This window comes from Ipomoea triloba, chromosome 7 (assembly GCF_003576645.1).
Source record: "Ipomoea triloba cultivar NCNSP0323 chromosome 7, ASM357664v1".
Lineage (NCBI taxonomy): Eukaryota > Viridiplantae > Streptophyta > Magnoliopsida > Solanales > Convolvulaceae > Ipomoea > Ipomoea triloba.
This window is the reverse complement of record NC_044922.1, coordinates 1,342,273-1,359,292: the sequence shown is the minus strand read 5'-3', so window position 1 is coordinate 1,359,292 and position 17,020 is coordinate 1,342,273. Positions and strand designations below refer to the sequence as shown.

General features: G+C 32.7%; 1 protein-coding gene across 5 annotated transcripts; it reads right to left on the bottom strand.

Moving 5' to 3' along the window:
* Positions 1-1,405: 1,405 nt before the first annotated feature.
* On the bottom strand, positions 1,406-7,748 carry LOC116025366 (copper-transporting ATPase HMA4-like). Of its 5 annotated transcripts, XM_031266584.1 has the most exons (10): positions 7,521-7,748; positions 6,456-6,728; positions 5,391-6,136; positions 4,799-5,270; positions 4,522-4,689; positions 3,940-4,194; positions 3,465-3,587; positions 2,555-3,040; positions 2,050-2,447; positions 1,406-1,805 (listed from the first exon to the last, which is right to left on the bottom strand). In XM_031266584.1, the coding sequence occupies exons 2-9, from the start codon at positions 6,711-6,713 to the stop codon at positions 2,058-2,060; spliced, it is 2,898 nt and encodes a 965-aa protein (XP_031122444.1). In that variant the 5' UTR covers positions 6,714-6,728; positions 7,521-7,748; the 3' UTR covers positions 1,406-1,805; positions 2,050-2,057. The 5 variants fall into 5 exon arrangements, with proteins under 5 accessions (XP_031122444.1, XP_031122440.1, XP_031122443.1 ...); XM_031266580.1 differs by having other exon boundaries at positions 1,727-2,447; XM_031266583.1 differs by having other exon boundaries at positions 1,727-2,447; positions 6,456-6,721.
* Positions 7,749-17,020: the final 9,272 nt, after the last annotated feature.

Here is a 17,020-nt window from a genome sequence, read left to right as displayed (position 1 = left end):
AGTGAGTTCAAATCTTAGTGGAAGTAGTATTGGCTCTTTATATTTTATTTAGTTGAAAAAATAACTATGAACAAATACTACATTGTAACAGAGTCAATAATATTAAAAAAAAAAACCCATTTTACTTCCTACTGAAACACAATGAGCCAAAAAAAAAAGAAAAACATTTTACCTCCTACTGAAACACAAAGAGCAAAAAAAAATCATTTTACCCCCTACCGAAGCACAAAGAACCAACACCCCAACTGAGAATCAACCTCTCACTTAAGAGGGCCACAGCTATATCGCTTGACCACAAAGTCATGGGCAGGTAAAATGGTTAGCAACTGATACCTATAAAGAGATTACCACTTATTACACCTGAGTAAGTTTTGAAGTGATAAGAAAAATTCACAATTATTATTTGATGGTATATTACAATATTACAATGAGATAAATCAGACTAATTGTTCATAACTAACTGAAAAGTTATACTTGTAATAATTACAATTTTATATCATTAATCAATTTGATTGAAATTACTTCACGTAAATTGATTTTAATTTCATATATCACACGAGAGTATCTACTTTAATATTAATAATATACTCTGTATTTTAAAATGATTTATATATTAAATTCAATAAAATATAATATAATTAATAAAATTATCGTTTTGTTTTGCGTTGGAACACTCCCCAAGGAAAATGATTTTTAGTGCCAGCGGCTCCACTAGGAAAATTCGGCGATTTCAGCCACAATTTCGGAAAAAGGGGAAAAGGGAGAATTTTCCTTGCGTAGTTGTCCAAGTCTGACAGCTTAAGATTTTTCAATAATTAATTCAAATTATGGGATGGGCTGTTTAAGAATGAATTAATATATTAATATATAAAGTCAATGGGTAGCTCAAATGACAAATGACTTTTGCAAGAATTTGGATTCAATTCCCCCTAAATCAGCTCCTATGCCTTCCCAAATGAATGTGGGTAGACCTAGACTATTAAACATTAAAAATCAGTTTTGTTGGCGTCCGTACACCCTTGTTAGAGGAGTTTGAACTCACTCTTATATGAAAAAATTAATCTGATTTGTCAATCTATTGATTTGTCAATCTATTTATCAATGGACAATCTCAGATAGCGACGATAAATTTCTCGTATTTAATACGGAGTAAATAAAAGAATTCCGTAAATCTCTTCTAAAGTTAATACTCCATATGAGATTGCATCAATCACAAGGTATTAATTGCCTTTTTAAGAATGTTTAATTTGGATGGAGATCGAACATTTAAAATATAAGGAGTGGAGAATCTTTGAACCTTTTAGGCAAGTGGATGCTAAATTGGCAAAGTCGCAACAGGCAACTTGCATTTTCTGTCTACCTCATTTGCCCAACTGACCACTGCCTCTCTTTCAATTTACGCATAGATGCAACTTTAAATCGTTTATTTTTACAACTGACGAACATTGATCGAAATGAGACTCGAACTTGAGACTTTTTTTTTTATAAAAAACAACACTAAGGTCATCAAACCAAAAGTTACTAAAGATGCAATTTTAAATTGCTTATTTTTAATTTAACAATTTGAGACAGTTAATAAACAATTGCTAATATAATTGCAAGTTCGCAAGTCGCAACACAATAGTTGATAGTCTACCTTTACTCCTTGAGACCCTTCGCTATTTAATTCTCGATAATAATATTATGTTTTTGTTGGAAAAAAATGGTGATTTCCCTCCTACCATAATTGAAGAAAGTGCATTTGAAGAACAGTATATATACAGCATCCAAGATGAGAAAATGCCATTTGAATCCAAGATTAATACCTGAAAAGGAGAGCTAAATTTGAATCCTTAACATAATTCCTATACTATGTATAGGAGTATAAGTCTAAATACCCATAACAACTACAGCTAGAAACTGTATTAGTTGAGTATTCAAAGGCTATTTTTCTTCTCTAACTTGCACCAATGGGTGAGAAATGCACTATTATTTGTTCATTGTTTGGTCTCATGCATTTATTATCTGATCTACAAGTTAGCAGAATCATGTATAGTGTAAATAACTTACTCTTAGAATCAACCTTGAACGCGCAGAGGTTTCTTGTAGGACTGCAGAAGAAGCGATGAAGATACGACGCTGATAGATGATGCAGCCATGCAGGCACCGGCAAGCCATGGAGGCAGGCGGATTCCGGTGAAGGGGTATAAGACGCCTGCAGCAACGGGCATCCCCAGGATATTGTATCCAAGTGCCCAAACATAGTTGAGTCTGATACGCGAAATGGTCTTTCTGGAGAGGTCTATTGCTGTGATAACGTCTTCGAGGTTGTTCTTGATGAGAACTATGTCTGCAGCTTCGATGGCTACATCAGTTCCTGCGCCAATTGCCAAGCCAACGTCTGCTGCTACTAATGCTGGCGAGTCGTTTATGCCATCCCCCACCATTGCCACGCTTGTGCCTCTCAACTGCATCGGTGATTCGGGGTGGTACCATTAGATATAACTTAGGGTGAACAGAATTATAAATTTATACTGGCTCATTTGCATTTAGTATATGCAGAAAAGAGGTTTACCTGCAATTCTCTGATCTTATCGGCTTTTCCCAATGGATCTGTCTCAGCAAACACAGTCTCGATCCCAACTTCCTTCGCTATAGCGTTTGCAGTTGCCCAGTTATCGCCTGTCACCATGACACTCGCGATTTTCATCGAGTGGAGAAAAGATATTACACGGGCAGCCTCGGGCTTCACTGGATCAGTTACTGCAAAGGCTCCAGCAACTCTTCCATCAATGGCAACTAACACACAAGTACGAGCAAGCTGCTCATTCTCAGAAATGTATTTATCAACCTCATTCCCAACTGGAACATTAGAAGCACTCATAAGTCTCTTGTTTCCAACTAAGACTCTTCTATCTCCAACTTTTCCACTAACTCCAGCTCCTAAGTGCACCTCAAAGTCCTCCACATCAGGAAAATGCCCATTTTCGGTCCCGAATTTCTTGCGTAGACTTTTGGCATGCTCCACAACAGCTTTTGCAATTGGATGTTCACTGTTCACCTGAAGATTGGACCAGTTTAGAGTTAATACTATATATGCCTTCTCTAGTATGCACTTAACCAATTTCAATCTGTTCTCTCTTATTGAATCAAGGCCATCTGTGAAAATTCAACTCTTGTTCACTGGAAAAATCTCTTCAGAACTACATTTTCAACCATATAGAAAACCTAAATGGTTGGCTACATGGCTTGGAACTACAGGGATGTTTCTTTATCATTTATGGAGTATATTTTTCACAATTTAAATCACACATCTGTGTGCATAATATATTAACAAAAACAGTTTTACATGTATTTTCACTTTCCAGTATTTACGAATTCTCAGGCAACAGAATGAGCCTTAAGCCTTTTGTAATTTGTCAAAAAATAAAAATAAAAATAAAATTTATTTCATACAACATAAAATAAAATAAAGCCTTAATTACCTCGGTAGCAATGGTTAAATCACAGAACTCCTCCATAGAAAATTCAGAGAAAAGCACAGCACTGACAACAGAAGGTTTCCCAACTGTTAATGTTCCGGTCTTATCAAAGACAACCATTTTGATCTGCAAGAACCATTAACAATGAACTTGAGACTTTAGCTGGCAAATTAGTTACTTGCTTGGGTAGATTTTCAATCTGAGACTAACCATACAAATTGCATTCTGGTATAAAGAGCAACATAGAGGGTTAATTCATAAGAAAACAAGATGGATTTTGTTCGATTTTGAGTTCTCGATTTGATTTCTTGAATAATACACAGAAGTCCTTTTTTTTTTTTTTTTGAAAACAATACACAGAAGTCCTTATTTACACAGAATTTTATTAAAGTTGAATTGCTTAAAATTTTTGTGCCATTCAACAACAGCTGGCTATTTATCAATTATCAGACTGTAAATCAAAACAAGGTTTGCATACCTTATGTGCTTTCTCAAGAGCACTTCCACCCTTGATAAGCACACCTTGAGAGGCTCCCTTTCCTGTGGCAACCATGACTGCAGTGGGAGTTGCCAATCCAAGAGCGCAGGGGCACGCAACCACCAATACTGATATACCAAATTGCAATGCAAGCTCAAATTCATCCATGCCTTCTGGTATCCACCTTTTGGAATAAAGACCCAATGCTCCAGGAATGAACCATGCCAACCATGTTACAAATGCAGCTACAACAACCTGACAGACCATTACATATATTAACTTCAGCTTTCAAATGATCTTTAAAAAAATTAATTTAAGATGATTCTGAATCATATGATTGCTCACTAACATCTTCAGTTGCAAAATTATAAGAACAGTGCGTAATCATATACCTTCAATGGGAAAGCTTTCAGATTCAATTGTACAAAGATGTTGATAATTCTCAAAAATTGAAAAACAACTAAATTGTGTGCAGTGGTACAGAGAATCCTGAAAACTCTTATGACAAATAGCTTGTCATATTTTTATTCCAACTATGATATGCCACAGCAAGAATAACGTTTCCATAACACACAAACATACCGTTGGTACAAAAAATCTTGATATCTGATCTGCCAGCTTTTGAACAGGTGCTCTTGCAAGCTGAGCAGCTTCAACTAATTGGACAATTTGTGAAAGAGCAGTCTCAGAACCCACATGAGTGGCCTTAATCAATATACATCCATTCTCATTCACTGTCCCACCTATCACCTAATAGTAGTTACACAAGGTTACTTGCATACATATAAAAAGGAAAACAAAATTCACTGTGTCTCTTATTCATGACTAAGCCAATCCATTGCAAATATACGATGCATACCTTATCACCAATCTTTTTAGCAACTGGCCTTGCTTCTCCTGTGATCATACTCTCATTCACATGACTCTGACCATTAATAACTATACCATCAACAGGAACCTTTGCCCCTGGGACAATTTTAAGTATGTCATCCTTTTGTATAAGTTGAGTGCTCATTTCAATCTCCGATATGATATTTCCAGCTCCATCTAGTGTCAACAGGTAGGCTGTTTCAGGAGCAAGGTCAGTTAACTTCGCCAAAGCATCAGATGTCTTTCCTTTGGCCAGAACTTCAAGATATTTTCCTAAAAGAATAAAGGAAATCAACATGGCACTAGTCTCGAAGAAATCTTGCCCCTCAAACGAATATGAAGTCAATGCTTTTATCATTATGTATATAGAATAGAAGTAAGCAGCATTGGTGCCCAATGCCACCAGAACATCCATATTTGCAGATTTTCGTCTAAGTGCATGATATGATCCCACATAAAACCTTCAAAAAATTCAAATAGATCATTATCAGTTGTTTACCTATCAAAAGTTTTTTTTTTTTTAAATGGAAGATTAAACAAGGCCCTCTGCAGATTGCAACAGTTAGAGCAACAAAGTATACCTTCGACCAATTATGAACTGCACTGGGGTGCAAAGGATCCATCTTAGAAGTACGCCAACAGTGAGCATATTTAAAACCTTATAGTCTAACCAATTCCCATAGGGCGGAAGCATCGGAAGCACCATAGAGAATACAAATATTGGAACTGAGAATAGGCAGCTATACAGAAACAAATTCTTATACATTTGGATTTCATGTTCTCTCTCTGTTTCACGTCCCCTAGGTGGAGTGTACAGGCTTGCATGATAAGCATTGGTTCCATGAGCAGCTTCTTCAATGCAGTGAATAAGAGTTCGAGGACCAATTGTATCAGCTTCATAACTAATTGCAACTATATGCCCTTCAAAGTCCATTTCAACCTGATTTACACCTTCCAAAGACTCAAGTGAAAGTTTAACTTCATTCCACTGATTCATAGAATTGATTCCTTCTAGTTTAAAATGTATTTTACTTGAATCACAACCTGAGCTTATGAGATCAGCTCCAAAGCCAGCATCTTCTATTGCTTCAACAATGGAGCTAGTGTTGGTAAGATTTGGATCATAGTGGACTTTAGCTTCTTCAAGAGCTAAACCAACAACAGCTTTCTTCACTCCATCAGCCATCAGTAGTGCTCGTTCTACAGATTCAGAACAGCTTGTGCAAGCCATTCCTTTGATTCTGATTCGGCATACTGCAATATCTTGCTCCGGGAACTCATTAACTTCAAAGCCTGCATCTTCTACAGTTTCTTTTATCTTCAATGCCTGAGATAGACTGAAAATTTTAGTAATTTGCCTTCAAATAATATCATGTACAACATTCAGATTAAGTTTCCCGGCATCAAAATGAAAATGCAGAGAGTAAAAAAAAAAAAAAAACACCTAATATCAAGCTCAGTGTAAGAAGCTGAGTGCATAAAAAATAAAGTTGTTTTGACCTTCAAATTGGCTAAAGTTTCATTTATACAACTCATGAACAAGTTACTTAAGATTTCCAAGTGAAATGCCTAAATTTCCATTAACCATTATGCTATTATCGTAAAAACAACAAACTTGATATCTATACTCTTAAAAGACAACATACGCTGATAAGTTCTGGTACAAATTTAACAACAGCTTGGCCCTGGAGAGGAGACACCATAATGCTCTGGATCCCATCTAGCCTTCCTACTGCAGTTTCTATTGATGTGGCACAAGATGCACATGTTATGCCACCAACTTTGAAGGTTAGCGTCCTAACTTTCTTCCCTCCATCAGCATTTGTCTGAGGAATAGTGATTGCCACACCATTTGGCTCCTGCAGAAGTGGTGTTTTCAAGCCTTCCTTCCCATCAGCATCCATCTCTTCTCCTATCAACTTCAAAACCGTCACCAGAAATACAAATCAAGTAAATAAAACCCCAAACACAATTCAAATGTAAATCAATTTTAGCATACAAAAACGGTGAGCTCACACACACACACACACAAAAGACATTAGTGACCTTTTATTGATGTTAGCTGCAAAATATCAAAACCAGTGAACCCAGCTCAATCATACTTCAATTTATAACCAAAATAAAAAAAGATGGCATCTTTCACCAATTAGCTGACTTCAACTGGAAAATATTTCTGTAGCAGAAGAAAAATGGAAATAAAACAATAATAACCATGACAAGCAATACAACAAAATCAACACAAGATATTTTTTTTTTTAAATCTGGTAAAACTAAGCAAATCATCTGCAAAACATCAACTCCTCCGTCCATTCAGTCAAATAACACTAAAATTATTACCACAAAAAAAAAGTATATTATTTATACAAATCCCAAATCAACATTTTAAACAATCAAATCAACAACAAACCAAAAGAAAATATCTAATCCGGCCCCTATAGCAAGAAAGTCCACGAGGACCACGACACAGTAAAGCCACAAAGAGAAATATAAAGACGACAGAGTAAAACTAACTTCGCTTTCTCTAATTATCTCAATAAGACGATAACCGATCACGCATCAAATAATACTTACAGAAAATTACTAGGTAATTCCTTAGGGTTTGATATTTAACAAAAAAAAATACAAAACCAAACAAGCTTTCCTTTTCCGATGTAAAGCAAAGCAAAACAAAACAAAAAACCGAACAGGGGCAAGTGGATAAGGCTATGTACTTTTATGGCGGTTGATGTGTGGATAAGAAGACAGCAAAAAAGCAGAGAAGCTCAGGCGGAGCTTAAGAGCTTTGTGGTTCGTGCGCTGGTCGTCGTGTTGTAGGTGAGGAGAGAGATTGGGGAAAATTGAAATTCAAAGAGTTGTCTTTTTATAGTGGTGCGCCGTTAGGGTTGAGGCGGAGAGAGAGAGAGAGAGACGGTTGGACCACGGCGCGTAAGATGCTTTGCGGTCTTTTTAAATTTTCGAATATAACGAACTCTATTCGGCTTTTCCCACCAACTTGTTTCTTACGGTTAATGCCTTCTCCAATCCCCACTATTAGGTTCCCATGGTCTTACCTTTATTTTTCTTAATGGAATCTTACTATTTCATATGATTCCCTAATTTAGGATAAAATTCGTATTTGCTATCCAAATATACATTCTGAATGGAAATCGTATGGTAACTTTAGTTAATAAAGAGCCGCAAAAGAATAAATTAGCATTGCTTATGATGGTATAGATTCAAATGCTCCAATAGACTTAGTGGTGAGCGGTTCAATGCCAGCATAAGCAGTTCAACTAGTCAAGGATGAAGTTTAGGAGCAAAACTAAAAATCAAGTCGTAAGAGTGGCTCTCTGTGGTGATATACTCCCATACGTTTTGTTGGTCCGGAGCCATTGGAGTTAGGGATTCAATCTTTTGGAAGCACAATTACAAATTGAATTATGACATTGAATAGTGATTATCCTATAATTAAGGAAAGTAATTCATCCAGCCTCCACCTAGGGATGTTAACAGGGCAGGATGGGGTATACCCCATTATTCTTCTCCATCTCTATCCCCGCGAAAAACTCTCTACTAAATAAAATGAACATGTACAAAATATCTTGAAATATAATGGATTTGACTTGGTATTGTCCAAAAGAAAATAATAAAATAATAATAATAATAAAACTATTATTTTCATATTAGGATTATCATGTCCAATTTATTCATATGTGTATATTTAATTTTTTGGTTCATGATGGATCATCTTACATAAAACCAGCAGAATAATTTATGCCGATTATCTCTCTTGTATGATTTGTGAGTTATTACATAATAAAAATGAAATTTACCATATACACAAACTCAAATAGTAATTAGAAGTTTTTCTTGTCAAAAAAAAATATTAGAAACACAAAATATGTCAAGCATCCTATATATCAACCTTTAATGGGCCGTTTTTCAAAAGAAAAAATCAACCTTTAATGGGCCGATTTTCTCATTGGACAGTGGACGGTTCAAAGTAAATAATTGGGCCAGGCTAGAAGCTTGATAACCCATCTCAATGTTATACCATGGACCATGTCTAAAATATACAATTTACGTACTAAATTCTCACAATTTAAATTGTGAACATTTAGAATGTAAATAAGTTATATAAATTGTAAATATTCAATTTATAAATGATGAATACTCAGTATGTAAATTATATATTCAAATTCACAGAATAATTTGCCTACTACCTGCTTTCAAAAAAAATAAAATTTGCCTACTCCTTCCTTCACTTTTCATTCACGGAGTGATCATAATTTACTTTTCCCAGTCTCACGTCATACATTAATATATGAATAAAATTTATGGTCGCAAAGAGTACTCAAATAAAGGGATGAGCTCATCTCAAAAGTCAAAAGATTCTAAAAACATTGTACGTGTGAATTCAAGTTAGAACATCTACATCAAAAGTTTCTTTTTTTTTGTTAGCTCAAAAATTTACGATGATTTTTTATTGATGTGGGTGACGTTTTTTATGATTTCTTCCTCCGACAAAACACAAAACATTGTTAAAAAAAATAAAAAATAAAAAGGCAATAACTCGCGCTTGGCGAGCACTGCCGCCCCAACAGGCGCGTATTCCCCATTATGTGGTATTAATCTAGTAGAATACTAGTTATCACACGCGCGTTGCGCGATTAAACCAATACCCAATGCATAGTTTTAAATGAGTGTTCTTAATTAGTTAAAGTAGTCATATAATAATGAGAGAAAAAATGATAAATTAATAAAAATCAAAGAAATAGTCTTGATGCTTATATATTTTAATACGATGATTATATACTTTGAGAAACATGTGCATAAAGGATGTTAATGAAATAATATAATGGGAACCACAACATTACATGCAATGATACAAGTATAGATGAACATATTATACAATAGATATATTTACATAACGATATGAAACCACAACATTACATACAAGGATACAAGTATAGATGAACAGATTATACAATAGATATATTTACATAACGATATTGAAGTTATACTAATTAATGAGTATATCATCATTGATTTAAAAAAAAACGGTAATCATTATGAGTACAAATACAAATAATAGAATTAGCATGATAATATTTTGACAATCATACCTATACAATGTCAAGTAGATGGTGTGTTGCAGAATATGTTAGGTTTTGTTTTGGGTGAATACCAGTAAGAAGGGGAGGGGTTTATATACTGTTATTTTGGGTAGAATCATGATTTAATTAGGAATCTATACAAAATTGTATTATAGAATCCTATTAAGACTTCAATATTCTAATTTTAAGTTAGAAATCTATACAGAATTGTATTATTGAATATTGCCAATTTGTTTGAAAACTGCAATAAAGAAACAAATTGCTTAAAGAATTTAATGTTAAACTTTCGTTATATTTAACGGAAAGAATTTGATAAAATTATAAATGATTAGGATATATTAGGAATTTAATTGGATGTTGCACAATAAGAAAAACACAAAGTATAATATGTTATAGCAGATTATTACACCGAGATTTTTTTAGTTCTAGTTAAGGGTCTAACATTATTGACTCTTATTATAAGTGTAGACAAGAGAAAAGTCTTGACGGGATAAGTTAAGTGGTTGATGGATTCCTAATCAGCTTTTTATCTTAATCTCTTATACGCAGAAGTGTATATAAACGACTTAAAATAAATTTTTTGAATTTAAAAAAAAAAAAAAAAAAAAAAAAAAAACCCGGGAACATGTAATCTGTGAAATGCAGTGTTCACACGTACAATGCCCTCGTGCAGTCTTGGGAAAAGAGAATGATTAAACTCTGAAGTGTTGTAATTATTTTACTTTTGGTCCAACTTTTTTCATGCAAGCCCAATACTATTGACTATTTGTCTTTGCACACCACAATTCATTCCATGATTCCGAGGCATCACCCTCTTGTCTCCACTATTATATTTCACTTTTACCCATTCATAGACTTTAATTTGCATGCATTTCCACCCCTTATGGTTGTACCGTCTACTTCAAGTTATAATCAATTCAAGAATGTGAATGTATATATGTAGTGTCTCCAATGAGGTAATAATCAAATGGTGGAGCATGACTATCATACTAGATGTTACAAGTTCACGATGATTATTAATATTTTTTATCTAGTTTTTTGTATAATTTTTTTTTTCAATGTGATTTACTTTTTATATATGGGTTATGACTTACGAGTTTCGTTTCCTCGTCATCTTAAAAAAAAAATGATAAATATTGGATGAATTTGAAAAATCATGAGTTACTAATATTCATCTATCAGTGAATGAAATTTAAATAAATAAATCATGATTGCTTGAAAATATTTTCTAGCAATCAATTTTCAGGCAATTATGGTTTTAGGTTTCTACCGGTAGGAATATATATATATATAACATTATTGCCTCCTCCATATTTGGTATATCATACTTTTTTGGAACTTTATATAATTTTCAAACTAGCTGCCCACACGAAGAAAAAAAAATCCTTGCCCCATCCATTTTGGGAAAAGAAAATTAAATTCTTTGCCTCTCTTATGACCCTAGAAAGTTAATATGCAACTCTCACAATGAACCAAACTTGAAACCTCCTTACGTTACGTTTGGTTCACGAAATTAGTTAGGAATGGAATGAAATAGAAATAGACCTATTCTATTGTTTGTATAAACCTTTTTACTATACCTTAAGAATAGCGTTCCTAGGGATGAGTTATTCTCTTTGGGGGAAATAATCATTCCTAGAGATTGGTCTAGTATTAACTATTCACATGCTCTCAAGAATAACTTTTGTATTGTAATATCAAAAATACCCTCTACACACGATCTTATATATAAATAATATTTATGTCATTTTAATAATTATTTAATTTTTATTCCTTAAATCAAGTGAACATTGTAATACAAATCTTGAAATCTATTCCTTCAATAAATAAAATAATAGAATATAATTTATATTATATTTCTTATCTATTATATTCTTTATTAAATAACATTTTTATTTTTTAAAAATTTATTTTATGAACTAAACATATTACTAAATTAATGATCTGACCAACTAAATCAATTAAGGTTTTGATTTACAATTTGAGGTACATATACATATATTTAATTGCATGTAACAAACTTCGACAGTTGTTGGTTGGGTGGTGTAGGGACATGCCTAGGGATGGGAGACTAATTTCTTGATGATTCTAATCTTGGGTTTCTTGTTCTTGTTACATTCAAACTTGTGTTGAGAAAATTTTTATCCTTTCACCAATGTATGTATGTGTTGGGAAATTCACCTTGCAGTGAAAATCGCATTCCCTGTCTCCTAACCCATGTTATTTTTGCAATAAAAAGCATGCATGCATGGTTTGGACTTTGGGAATTACTATATGAGATTTTTATTAATTGATTAATGGATTTTAACCACACCTTTTTTAGCCCCAATCCCCATGAAAATTTTAGTAATTTCTTTGGTGAAATTAAAAAACATACATGCCTTCCGACCATAGTCAAATGCTTGATGCTAAGCCTACCTTTTTGTTTTTTTGGTTTTATTGTTTGATCCTATATATATAGAATAATACTTGAAGCTCCTCTAAGGCACATGTTAATTTACTAGGGTTGTCTATAAATTAGATTGGATTGCATCAATATCAATAACAAACTTATTATATTTTAATTTCTCTAACAAATATTTTTAGACGATGAACAAAATTTATAGTTATTATTTGAGAGTGTGCATTAGATAAATCATGTTTTTATTGTGTAATAACCTATAAATTATACGAAAAAAATGAATCGCATTAATTAAAAACACTTTATGTGACAGAATCAATTGATAGGTGTTGGTAAAAAAAAAAGATTGTTTATTTAATTTACTCTTGTAGGGAATATAGAATAACTTCACATCACAAACAAATTAAAAGAATTAGAGATGGATGAGTAAGAAAGGTATTGGTTTTCTAAGATTGAATTTTTCTTGACACAATTGGTTCTTTTATTTTATTTTATTAGATTTCATGTCTAGTCATATATATATTGATAAATGATAAATATGACATTTTTTAAAAGTAATCATCATAATTTTTGCTTTAAATATTAGGGTGTACTATCAAGTCATCCTCACTAGTGTAATATATATTTTGTGTATCTATACATTTCAACATATTTATTGAAAAAATGATAATTGATTTAAACTCAATCTCAAGTCAATTCAATATTTTTTTTTAAACCAGAAACTCAAATGAATATTATTACTATCAAGTAATCAAAGGAATAATAAAATCGGGTGGGATATCATTCTAGACATTAGGGCCAAATTGAGTGCCATCTGCCTTTGCTAAATCATGGATCACCGAGTTTGCTGATCTCCTAATGTGACGACGTATAATTTTCATCACAATGGGTATAGCACCAAATAATCTTTTTGTAGAAAGAATTAAATTAGGACGTGGTGAAATTGATTGGAAGCGAAGGTGCAACAGTTGAAGATCGATGTTATTATTAATTAATTAGTACGTCCAAAATGAATACTAGGTAGTAAGCAGGTACATTTTTGTCACACTCATGTGGTACACTATAAGGTGGATGGGTACACAGTGAACACATTATTGTTCGTTGAATCCATGCTATATATACATGTGGTGTCAATTGAAGATCATTAAACCATAAACAATGAAAGACTACTGTTCTGTCCAGGTACGTACTTGTTTCAAGACTTTGTCTCGTGGGGTTCTATTACTACATTTTGTTGGTGAAATTAGTTCTTAATTGAAAGAAAAGAGAACATGTTATTTTTGTGCAATAAAGGTTATTGAACTTAAAAAATGTGTAATCGAGCTATCAGTTAAAGAAAATATGTGCGATTGGAACATTTGTCCAAGTTTTCTCAGTGAAATCCAATCATATTGCTTACATGATATGTACTAAGATTAGAGTTGTCATTTCCTTTGACATACTAGTTGGGTGGAAATATCGATTTTTTTAAAACTCAAATTGCATTAAAAAAAAATTTAAAAATGTCTCAATTGCACATATTTTACTTGTTTAATGGTTCGATTGCACACTTTTTAAGTTCAATGACATAATTAAACAAAAAGGATAAATTCAGTTGCCTATTTGACATTTTTTTTTCTAATTTTTTAAAAAGTTGTATTGCAAAGCCACACTAGGTTACCATCCTCATTCTTTCAGGGATGGGGATAGTCTAAATCCTATAATTTTTTTAGATGCACCTAGGATTTTCATTGTCGAATATAATGACTAATCTCCTCATTGAATTGTATGCACTTTTTTGAGTGGATAATTGACCTGGAGATTTAAAATTGTTTCATACTCAATGTCAATGATCGAATCCTTGACCGTTGGTCAATGATGATGGATGGGTCTAAATCATATAATTACACTTCTATATTCATTATTTACTACGGAGTACTAAGTACTAACCAGGCATTTTTGTTCCTCAACACTTTCATATTGACAGGATACATTTAAGTCAAAATGTCCTTGCTTTTACCACACTTCATTCATTGTTCATATGAGGGTAATTTAGATTTGAAATGAATTTCGTTGATAATTCCTCACTTTTTTTTTATGTGGATGGCCATTCATTTTTTTTTTATACATAACATGGTATCCACCACTGTAAAATCAATTCAAATTCAACCAACTCAATTGCGCTTATAAAGTTTAATTCTTACTCGGAAATTTTATTTATATATATTTTTTGAACCACACATGACCACACCTCCTAGCTTTGTCCAGAACTTGTGGGAAAATCATTATAAGAGTTTATTCGAGTAAACTATCATCACATGTCATGATTGTATTGAAAAAAATTGTTGGGTGGAGGCCTCAGGGAGGGTAAGTCTAGCATTTTATTATTGAAACGGGACACTAATCATTATGTAAATATTTTAAAAAAATAAATTACTAGTTTGCTACTATCTACAATACAATTTTAAATGTAGTGGCAATAAAATGCGCCCTACTCTTTTTCAAGATCAATCAAAATCATGGTTGAAAAAATCGCTAGGCGCTCCTCGAGCGCTCGGGGCGCCTAGCACCTAGGTCGCCTAGGCAGAGATTAATCGGCACCTAGGCGCAGGTGTATTTTTTATTTTATTTTAAAAAAATTGTATGTATATTTTTAAATTTTTAAGACTTGATAATTATAAACTATTTAATACTTTAATAGTTAATACTAAAATATTAAATATTAACCTAAAAAACATCTAAAATTTGAACATTTTATTAGGGTTATTTCGCTTAAAATGATGTATCTTTGAGCCTAATAACCCATTTTAAAAAGATGAGAACAATAGCTAATTGGCCGACTAGATGACCTAGTCGGTGCATAGGCAGCCTAACCGATGCCTAGGTAGCCTAGCTGTTGCCTAGTCGGCCGCCTAAACCACCGACTTTGGTGATACGCTAGGCGGCCGATTAGCGCTTAGGCGGTGATTAATCAGCGTTTAGGCGGGATTTTTGCAACACTGCATAAGATGCAGTTTGAGTTGAATTCGGAAGATATTTACCTAGCTTGTATTTATGTTCCTATGTACTTGTTTTGGCAGACTCCATCCCCTAATGTTTTTATTTTTCCTGAAATTTGAGTACTGGATAACGCATTCCCAAGAACAATACATTTGCTTTATCTCTTGCTCCATTACTACCATGCATGTGATGCTTGTTTCAGCCCTAACAGTATCCAAATTAGGGCACAACAATTACCTTCAAAAATTTATTTCAGCTTGTCCATGTTGTCATAATGATAGTACTTGCCCAACTCACCTATGAAGAAGGATAGGATAGGATCATAGCAACTTCTGCTAGATGATTCTTAGCCATTCAAAATATGTGATGTTAAATGAAAATTTTAGCAATTAAGTAACTTTTTTTCAAAAAAAAAAAAAAAAAAGCAATTAACTTAGGGTGCGTTTGGTTCATACATGGGAATCGGAATGAGTATCGACTACTTAGTAATGGTAATGAGTTTCGGTGAAAGTATTTTGCATGTTTGGTATTAAGGTGTAATGAGAATGATTATTAATAATTTGGGAAGCGGGGGAAGAAGGGAAATAAAACCCTTATTTTGTTAGGGAATGAGTTTTGCAATTAATGGGATAATCAAAATCTATAGTATTGTTCTAAAAACCTGCCAACCAAACAATAACAATAACTTTGATACATAATTCTAATAGCTAAACATGTAACCAAACACACTCTTAGTACGTATCACTCTTTAATTAATTTGGAATGAGATCAACCGATTTCACCCATCACTAATTAATAATAATTTTTTTATGAAGAAGAAAATTAGCAGTTACTATACGTAGGGAATCTTTGTGCACAATGAACAAAAGTTCAGCTTATTTTGATTAGTTGAGTCACCATGATCTATCCCTCTATAATTTTGTCGGATTAGGCGGGGGGAGCTTGAGGTGGGCAATTCCACATTTTATCACAAGATAATGTTTTCATTTTAATTTAACCTTATGTCCAATGGGTCTTTACAATTTCCCTGCATTTATAGTACCTAATAATTTGTTGACTGCAATGTATCAGCATATATTTTGGGTGTGCATATGGATATACGGAGTATAATTAATGTCTCCACGTTGTAATTCTATTATGTATTCTTTTAATACAATTCTGATCTATAATTTTTCTTGAAAATAGTTTCAAGTGAGTAGAAATGTAGAATATGATTCTTATATCAAAAGATCACGTGTTTAATATTTGCCAACAATTACTCGGTCAAACTTATCACATATTGATTTTTATAGTGTAATTTACCACTCTTATACAATTTACAGACTATTATATAAGAACAAAGTTTATCCAGTGGTGGCTACGAGTTCCCCTCAACACCTAAAAAATAATATAATTTTCATATGTTTTCTTTACAAATTAAACATATGATAAATTGACAATCTAACGCAATTATTTATGTATTTTAACGAAATTAACCCAATGCAATTATATATGTTATGCATTTTTTCCTTTTCTTTTTCATTTTTAAAAATTAATCCAATTTAAAATTTGAGAATTTTACATGTCGTTTAATTTATTTCAAAATTTTAATTAATTTGTTTTTTTTTTCTTTTAAGAATTTTGGTAAAGATTAATGCTATATGTTCCCCTTTTAATTATACTTTTAATATTTATCTCTTTATGTGACAATATTATTATTATTATTATTATTATTATTGGATAAATCATTTTAATT